The 10,009-nt window shown below is 37.8% G+C and overlaps 2 protein-coding genes across 2 annotated transcripts; both read left to right on the top strand.

Annotated features, from left to right (window-relative positions):
* Nucleotides 1-1,104: 1,104 nt before the first annotated feature.
* On the top strand, nt 1,105-2,537 carry LOC123875834 (glycine, alanine and asparagine-rich protein-like). Its single transcript, XM_045921881.1, has 3 exons — nt 1,105-1,119; nt 1,210-1,252; nt 1,515-2,537. The coding sequence occupies exons 1-3, from the start codon at nt 1,105-1,107 to the stop codon at nt 2,381-2,383; spliced, it is 927 nt and encodes a 308-aa protein (XP_045777837.1). The 3' UTR covers nt 2,384-2,537.
* A 5,051-nt stretch (nt 2,538-7,588) lies between these two features.
* Nucleotides 7,589-9,598, top strand: LOC123875510 (tol-Pal system protein TolA-like). Its single transcript, XM_045921375.1, has 3 exons — nt 7,589-7,972; nt 8,208-8,250; nt 8,571-9,598. The coding sequence occupies exons 1-3, from the start codon at nt 7,958-7,960 to the stop codon at nt 9,377-9,379; spliced, it is 867 nt and encodes a 288-aa protein (XP_045777331.1). The 5' UTR covers nt 7,589-7,957; the 3' UTR covers nt 9,380-9,598.
* Nucleotides 9,599-10,009: the final 411 nt, after the last annotated feature.

The following is a 10,009-nucleotide window of genomic DNA, read 5'->3' as shown; positions in this document are numbered from 1 at the left end:
TTCCTTTTCAAATATAAAACAAAAAAAAATTTTTCTTCTTCTTTTAATCACCAAACGAAATGTTACATAAAACGAAGCCATCTGGTGGCGAAACGGAGTTCGCCGGGTTTGCTAGTCCATACTATAATATTATAAATGCGAAAGTGTGTCTGTTTATCTATCTGTCGGTCTGCTACCTTTTCACGGCCCAATTGTTTAACCGATACTGACGAAATTTGGTACAGGGTTAGCTTATATCCCGGGGACGGACATGGCTACTTTTTATCCAGGAAAATCAAAGAGTTCCCACGGGATTCCTAAAAACCCATCCGCTTAACCGATTTGTATGTTTGGTACCGAGGTAGCTTGCGTCCCTGTAATTGACATAGGCATTTTATCCCGTAAAATCAAACAGTTCCCACGGGATCTTTAAAAACCTAAATCCACGCGGACGAAGTCGCGGGAATCCTCTAGTAAATAATATTCTAAACTTCAAACCTAGTACTATATATCGTAGTTTAATTTTGTTCATACTTCAACCTTAGGTCACGAAATATTCTTGAAAATTATTGCTTGTACGCTCGACTTTCATGAAAACCAGTGTAACTGGCAAAATTACATCTCAAACCAACTATTCGGAACATTTGACAGCTAATTTAAATTTTAAAGTAGTTATACAGTTGCATAGCATGGCTATTAACATATCCTATCGCGGTAAATCGGCCTGTTAAAGGAAACTGCAGTCGAGGGATGCAGGCGATTTCTGATCCTTTGTTCGAGTGAACTAGATATCATGTGCGATATGCGTTATACTCTTCTCCAAGGAATTCTGTTCTTTTGTTCTTGGGAATTTTGTTCTTTAGAGTCTATATTCCTGTAGATGTTTATTCTATTAAAATATACAAAGTTGTGTGGTCAGCCGTATCATTGCAGTACAGGTTCACCGATTGGTTTTTGCAGGCAGGTAATGATATTCAAATAGGGCGGCACAGTATTTAGCATTGTTAATTCGATGTTAGTAATTTTTGGCGTTGTATAAAAGGTGCAAGCAATTTGCAGAAGTCATCATAATTTGTTTTTAATCAGTTCGATTCACTAGTGTGTTGTAGCGGACAAATATTAGCCATGTCTCAACTTACGGTGAGTTTAGTGAATTTGGGATGAAACAAAAGGAATGGAAAATTGTGCACGTTTTGAAACAGTGAAACTGATATCGACCTATCTTTTCAGATTCTCTTTGTCATCGCCGCGGCGTATGGAGTGATTGCTGAGGGTAATTTACTAATCTTTTCAAAATTCGTATTCATCTTGCCATACTAATCCATACTTATCCATATATAATAAATACATAATAAATGCTAGGCTTTTCATCTGTTTAACCATTCTTGACGGGATTTGGTACAGAGATAGCTTGCATCCCAGGAAAGGACTCCCGGAAAATTAAAGAGTTCCCAGGGTCTTCTTAAATCATCTACCTTGTCAAGAACTTTTCAAATATGAAGAACACAGTTCTGACATTTATTTTGATATTACAGATGTGAGGAAAGACGACTCCGCTACAGACTCTCGTGCTTCACAGAGTGGATTAGTTGGTTATGGTGTTCCTCTTGGTGGGCTTGGTGTTGGCAACGGACTCGTTGGAGGCGGTTGGGGTCTCGGCGTGCCCACAGCGGGCCTCTCGGCCGGATCTGGCCTCGTGTCAACGGGAGCAGGACTCATCGGTGGTGGCGGTAACCTGAACAACGCCGCTGCCGCCGGTGTGGCTCAGCTCAGTGCTATTCAGAACGCCCAGGCCGTGCAAGCCGCCCAGATCGCTAACGCCGCCGCCGCTGCCATCCAAGGCGCTCGTGTCACCGAAGCCGCCGCCCGCGCCGGACAGGCTAACGCCATCCAGAACGCTCAGGCATTAGACGCTGCGCGTTTGGCCAACATTCAGAGAGCTCAAGCTGCCGCCTACGAAAACGCTCGCGCTGCCGAAGCAGCGAGACGTGCCTCCGCCGCCGCCGCCGCTGAAGTCGGACGCGCCGTAGAAGCCGAACGCGTCGCTAACGCCGCCCGCGTCCAAGCCGCCGCTATCGCCAACGCCCGTGCGGTGGAAGCTGCCCGTATCGCGAACGCGGCGAGAGCTCAGGCTGCCGCTATTGCAACCAGTGCCGCTCAGGCGCAAGCCGTCGCTGACACAGTCGCGAGGAACGCTGGAGCCGGTGGTCTGTTGCTCGGCAACGGATTAGGTTTAGGTTATGGCAACGGCGCAGTCATCGCCGCCGCTCCCATAGCTGTAGGCAGTGCCATCCCAGTGGGAATCGCTAACCTCGGCGGTCTCGGACTCGGTAACGGCCTCGGCCTCGGCGGATGGGGACTCGGCTCTTACGGCCTTGTCGGTGGCTATGGAGGCAAACACTAAACTAATAAATAATTTAACGATTTACGCCATTAGGGAAGTCACCAAAAAATTATAGATAGAATAATCAATTTCTACAACCATTTCTACATCTCGGTCGAAGGAAATGGTTAGCGGCAAATTAATATTAAGTACTGGTCGTGTAAATATAATATTAAAGAACATACGATTGCATTAAAAATGATTTTTCTTTATATCAAATATGTTATATAATTATATTTATCCTTCGGCTTAGGCTTATTTGAAGGACTCAAGAAAGTCATGTTAGTATAGGCTATAGTCAATACATACCTCTACGTACAATAAATGAAATAAATCCACATTTTATATAGAATCATAACGTTTTATTTTACATTGCTCTCTCATTGTTATCACATCAAAGAAATGTTTACTAAAAGGAAATAACAGAAATAACAAAAAATAAAATAACAGAAACAACAAAAATAAAATAGCAGAAACAACAGAAAAATAAAGTTGGATACTCAAAAAAAAGCAATAACTAAAAATGTAATAAAATGGGGCGAAATAGCAGCGGGTTAGAACCCAAGCTGCCAAGGGCTCCAGTGCGACGAACCTCCTCACAATGCGTGCCGTTTCAAGAACCACTCAACTGCCTTCTGTATCTTACTCTTGATCCAATAGTTTTTATTATAACAAAAAAAATATGATTATTTTTAATAAAAAAATAATTAATAAAATTGTTAAAGTCCTACTTAACTAATAAATTTAACAAATAACAAATTGTCATAAAATAATAGTAATTATAAAATGCACAACAAAAATAATAAAATCATTAACTTAACCTTATCATTAGCTTTAATTTAACCGAGTGTCAAATAAAATTGTTAACGGGATATTGTCAACGCAAACTAGGTACCCACGATACAGGATTACCTAGTGTGGGCACCACCAGACACAGGGAAATTATTGTATAAGACCATATTTAATAATAAAACATTTTCATTTTTCATTTTTTCATTATACAGGGTGGTCAAAAAGTCGTGGATCAAACGAAATAGGGAGATAAAGGAGGTCATTTCTAGCAAAAAAAAATTCTACAGCATGGCCATATTTAAATTGCCCTAAGAGTTATGAATATTTTTGGGTTTTTTAACAAAATACCAGATTCTCTTACAATTAGACCAATTAAAAAAAAATGAGATAAAAAACAATAAAACAAACGATGCTGTGTCATTACTAGATAATGTATCAGCACTACAAACCTTCTATTGAGGCTCTGGCTACCAAATTACAAGAGCAATTATTTTTTTTCCAAAACTTTTAAAGCGTTACCAAAAATTAAATGTCACTTTAAAAGCGCACTGTGAAAAAAAAATGTACTACGGTAAAGTGACCCTGTATCAGAAAAACTTGCTGATTTAATGCCAATTTAAATAAGGTATAACACATTATTCTTTGTTTCGTAATTCTGGTATTATAATCGTTTTTTCATATCAAGGTGCAAATTTCAGTAGATTAGTTTACTTCAAAATAATTTTGAAGATTATCATGCTGCTAGTTAAACTGCTAGTTTTTTGTACATTGAAATGCTAGAAACATCAATATGCTTGTCATACTTAAAATTTGTGAAAAGAACAGAAACTCTTCACTACCACCACGTGCCAGAACTACCCAGAACGCCCGTCTTGCAAGTAGTTCATCTTTTCTAGGAAACAAAAGGATAAAGAAACTATGTCTCTCGTTCACACTAATCATCCTTTCTATTTGCATTGTTGGAATAAGGAAGGATGTGAAAGAGAGGCATAGTTTTTTATCCTTTTGTTTTCTAGAAAAGAGGGCGTTCTGGGTAGTTCTGGAATTGTTATAGTGAAGAGTTTCTGTTCTTTTCACAAATTTTAAGTGTGATAAGCACAGTGATGTTTCTAGCATTCCAACATACAAAAAACTAGCAGTTTAACTAGCAGCATGATAATCTTCAAAATTATTTTGAATTAAACTAATCTACTGAAATTTGCACCTTGGTATGAAAAAACGATTATAATACCAGAATTACGAAACAAAGAATAATGTGTTATACCTCATTTAAATTCGCATTAAATCAGCAAGTTTTTCTGATACAGGGTCACTTTACCGTAGTACATTTTTTTTTCACAGTGCGCTTTTAAAGTGACATTTAATTTTTGGTAACGCTTTAAAAGTTTTGGAAAAAAATTAATTGCTCTTGTAATTTGGTAGCCAGAGCCTCAATAGAAGGTTTGTAGTGCTGATACATTATCTAGTTATGACACAGCATCGTTTGTTTTATTGTTTTTTATCTCATTTTTTTTTAATTGGTCTAATTGTAAGAGAATCTGGTATTTTGTTAAAAAACCCAAAAATATTCATAACTCTTAGGGCAATTTAAATATGTCCATGCTGTAGAATTTTTTTTTGCTAGAAATGACCTCCTCTATCTCCCTATTTCGTTTGATCCACGACTTTTTGACCACCCTGTATAGCATTTACAGAAGGGGTCCTTCTATTTTCAAGGGATCCTTTTATTTTTGTTGTACCTTTACACTTATATACTTTTTTACAACCCCACCACTAGGGTATGGATCTTTAATAGAGAGTGCTTCCCTTTGCACTTTTAATATTTTTGCTACGAATAAACAAAAAAAAAAACAATGTTATTATTGAATTATTATTATCTATTGAAATAAGAATAATTAAAACGAAATTCTAGGTTGTTCAATGTAAATACAATGAACACATCCAGGAAATTGAAAATTAATTTTCATCGATTTCAACCAATTACATATTACTTTAATATTGAATTGATAGCTTTGGATTCATAAGTAGTACAATTATTACTAGCTTTGGATAGACGTTGTTCTGCACCCTAGTACTTAAGTACTTACAACAAAATGAATAATTATATACCAATCTTGAAAGAAAAGGATTAGTATTTAAATCAATCTTGAAAAAAAAAGATTGGTGTTTTATTGAATCACTTACAAATGAAATAAAACTATTTTCGAATTAAATTTCGAATGTTTTTTGTTGAAAACATTTTTGTCATCAATTGGTGACTCAAAACGCGGTGGTTGAGTGGTTAGCGCCCACTGTAATGTTTGCCTCTATCATATTATTTTTAACCCCCGACCCAAAAAGAGGGGTGTTATAAGTTTGACGTGTGTATCTGTGTATCTGTCTGTGGCATCGTAGCTCCTAAACTAAAGAACCGATTTTAATTTAGTTTTTTTTTGTTTAAAAGGTGGCTTGATCGAGAGTGTTCTTAGCTATCATCCAAGAAAATCGGTTCAGACGTTTGAAAGTTATCAGCTCTTTTCTAGTTACTGTAACCTTCACTTGTCGGGGGTGTTATTAATTTTTAATTTACACTTGTTGTATGGGATATAAATTTCCTTCTGCGGATAGAGTATAGTGATGCCGCCCGGGCCTCTGACGGGCTTAGTTCGCCGCTGACTGCCAAGTAGTCTCTAGGTTTTCTCTATGACCTAGACTTCCACTTTGAAAATAATCGAGAACTTCGAGGGGATCTTTAAGAAAACAATCCAAATAGGTTACCTAAGTAGTGCGCATCGCCTCACCATATTATTATCGAAAGAAAGAAATAAATCTTTTTTATTTGATTACTACAATTAATCTATATTTGTACCTAAGTATAACTAATCTATACTTCTATACTAATATTATAAAGAGGTAAAATTTGTAAGTTTGTTTGTAGGAAGTAACATCTGGAACTACTGAACCGATTTTGAAAATTCTTTTATCAGTGGAAAGCTACATTATTCCTGAGTAACATAGGCAGTATATTTTATTTCCAAAAAAACCAGCCAAGTGCGAGCCAGACTCGCGCACTGAGGGTTCCGTACTCGGGTATCTTTCCTAACATTTGGCACGATAAATCAAAAACTATACATAAAAATAAATAAAAATCTGTTTTAGGCTGTACAGGCCCTTTCATATGATACCCCACTTGGTATAGTTATCTTATTTTGAAAATTGAAACCCATTTTAATTTTTTCTTAAATGATGTAACCACAAATTCGCGGTTTTCAGATTTATTCCTGTACTTGTGCTATAAGATCTACCTACCTACCAAACATGATTCCAGATCAACGGGAAGTACCCTATAGGTTTCTTGACAGAAAGACGGTCAGACAGACAGACAGACAACAAAGTGATCCTATAAGGGTTTCGTTTTCCTTTTGAGGTATGGAACCATAAAAAAATTGAGATCCCTACGAAAATTGTAATAAGCTACCCGTGCGAAGCCGGGGCGGGTGGCTTATTTCAGCCCTTAGCTCTCTTGGCTACGGCCATGGCTATATTAGAAACTAGCGACCCGCCCCGGCTTCGCACGGGTGGACACTACCACGAAAAATCCTATCTATTTTCCGGGATAAAATATAGCCTATACGGATTCGGAAGAATCCCTCTAAGTAATGGTAAAAGAAATTTTGAAATCGGTCCAGTAGTTTTTGAGCCTATTCAATACAAACATACAAAAATACAAAATACAAAGGTTTCCTCTTTATAATATTAAGTACTAGCTGATGCCCGCAGCTTCGCCCGCGTGGATTGGTCAGATCCCCTGCAGCATCAGGATTGAGGAGTTGGACTCCAAATTTTTTATGAAACAATGTCGCAAAGTTCCTCTATCGATTCAAAAATAAATGACGCAAATCGGTTCAGAAATCTCGGAGATTTCGGTGTACATAGGTAGAAAAACACAACTCCCTTTTTAAAAGTCGGTTAAAAAAGTAGCCTATTTTACGCCCTGGTCAATTCTCTACTTGCCTGTGAAAGTCCCGTCAAAATCGGTTCAGCCGTTCCAAAGATTAGCCTTTTCAAACAGACAGACAGACAGACAGACAGACAAAAATTTTAAAAACGTGTGATTCAGTTATGGTATCGTTCAAATAACCATATGAGCTTAATATGAGGTAGTTATTTCGAAATTACAGACAGACACTCCAATTTTATTTATTAGTATAGATAGACAAGTAACACTTTTTAGACTAACGCATATTATAGCATAATTTATTATTTGGTATCAAGAGATTTTTAATACCAAATAGGTATATTTGTATTAAGTATAGTTAAATTACATTAGTTTAATATTCTCATTTAAGCATATTATACTAAGGTACTTATTTTAATAAATAGGATGATGTTTCATGTTTTTCATATATACTTACTTGGTAATAGAAAAAAGTGTAATTTACTCGTGATGTATACTCGTATTCCATAATTATTCCGGTCAAGTAGTAATATAGTCAAAAGATGTCGAATTTAAAATCGGTCGCCAATAAATAATTTGGTTTTCAAGATTATTTAACGAACATTATCATAACAATATAGCACTTATGTACTGGACATAAAGACTATTATTGCATATGCTTTTCCACATTGTGTGGTCAACCGTTGTAATTCTTGTATGTTCGGACTTGCATTTTTTCTCCTTACACGTAATAGTATACAAATAGAACAATATCGTATCTATTAGGAATTGTTAACAATTGGGTGCACTATAAAAGTGCATGCGTTTAGTAGAAAGTATTATTTACTTGATTAAGTTGCATCGAACAGTATCTTGCAACTAATAAAATGTCTCTATTTACGGTAAGCAGTGAGATGATGAGATCAATAGATTTAAATCTGAAAAAAATGTATTTAAATTAGCATTAATCTTAAAAAACAAAAAATGTGAACTTCAAAAATTCAAAAATTATTTTAGAAATTAAAGAAATGAACTTAGCACAGAACTTTTGTATCAATTACCCGAATATAACAAGCAAACTTATAATAATTTTATAATAATTGTAGTTGTATTTAATGTGGTTCATTTCATTTTCAGATTCTCTTTGTCATCACGGCAGCGTGTGATGTGCTTGGAGAAGGTCAGTGCCTTCCGATACCTGCTTGTCAGTCCAGAAATTTTTAATACATGCGAATTAATTTAAATTTTTTTAGATATTACTTTTTGGAGTCATAGTGCGTTTTAGTTAAATATCACTTGGTTTGAAGATGAAGGAAAACATCGTGAGGAAACGTGCATGCTTGAGAGTTCTCCATAATGCTATTAAAGGTGTGTGAAGTCTGCCAATCCGCACTTGGTAGACTATGAGACATACTGAGAGGAGACTTGTGCTCTGTAGTGAGTCGGCAACGGGTTGATCTTGATGATGATGATGATGATGAAGTTTTTTCAATATTTCAGGGGGAAGAAGGAGAGGCCCCGCGGCAGTTCCAGCTGATTCAACGGGCGCACAGAGTGGTGGTACTTCTATTATAGTGACCTCTGGTTCAAATGACGGATACAATCTTGGTTCGGCTGCAGCTGCTATTTCAGGCGGTCAGGGATACCAAGTTACTGGAGCAGCACTCGAAGCCGCACCAGTCCTAGGCAATGTTGCAGGCAGTAGTGCCCCTTTGAATAATGCCGCTGCTGTCGGTGCTGCTCAACTCAGTGCTATCCAGAACGCTCAGGCTGTCCAAGTGGCTCAAATAGCGAACGCTGCAGCTGCCGCCATTCAAGGAGCACGTGTCGCTGAAGTTGCCGCTAGAGCCGGACAAGCTAACGCTCTTCAGAACGCTCAAGCCTTTGATGCTACTAGAATCGCTAATGTACAAAGAGCACGTGCTGCTGCTTATGAGAACGCTCGTGCAGCGGAAGCTGCGAGACGTGCTGCCGCCGCTGCAGCAGCTGAGGTTGCCCGAGCGGTTGAAGCGGAACGCATCGCCAATGCTGCACGTGTTCAAGCTGTTGCTATCGCCAACGCTCGTGCTATAGAGGCTTCTCGTATTGCAAATGCCGCAAGAGCTCAAGCTGCTGCCGTCGCTACAAGCGCTGCTCAAGCCCAGGCTGTCGCTGAAGCAGTGGCAAGAAATACTCAAGATGGAACTCTATTACTTGGAGCTGCAGGTGGTCTAGCTAATAATGTGGCGCCAGTAGCTGTTGGTGGAGGATACTCATACGGTGGTCTGGGAGGTGGTTGGAATGGATATGCTGGAAAAGGTCGTAAATAAATCTAGCGAGTGAAAGAATTTGGAACTAAAACTAATGAAGATAAGGCCTCTAAGCTGTATATCGATGTTGTACCGTTTCACTGTATTCAAACAAAAATGGCGTGCCGTATAATAGATTATAGTGTATTGTAAATAGTATAGTTATAGATAGTAAAGAAACTTATGTGCCGTAATAGTATCTTTTGTTTTTCCTAAGATTAAAAGTACTTAAAAACATTATTCCTGTTTTGATTCTATCCCTTTATTGCTAGTGGACACTTAGGACGTCATAATTTATGATCAAACGAACTTACCTGTAAGTGAAGTTCGATCCAAATTATGCGAGCAAGCTTCATTCGACGCGATTTGGGGTTTTAAGTGTATTATGTATCAACAATGAAATGGGATTATATTGTAATAATACCACTTCAATATACAATCACCGTTACGTCAAGACGTTGCCGGCCATCTATTCAGGCGGGTCGGGGGTTCGATTCCGGGGATGCACCCGGGAACTTTTATGTGCGTTTTAGCAATTAAATATCACTTTTTCTAACGGTGAAGGAAAACATTGCGAGGAATTTTGTATGAATGAGAGTTCTTCATAATGTTCTCACCATTCTGAAGTCTGCCATTCCACAGCATGCCACG

The sequence above is a fragment of the Maniola jurtina genome, chromosome 20, assembly GCF_905333055.1.
Source record: "Maniola jurtina chromosome 20, ilManJurt1.1, whole genome shotgun sequence".
NCBI lineage: Eukaryota > Metazoa > Arthropoda > Insecta > Lepidoptera > Nymphalidae > Maniola > Maniola jurtina.
The sequence above is the reverse complement of the archived record's forward strand: the minus strand, read 5'-3'. Positions and strand labels throughout refer to the sequence as shown.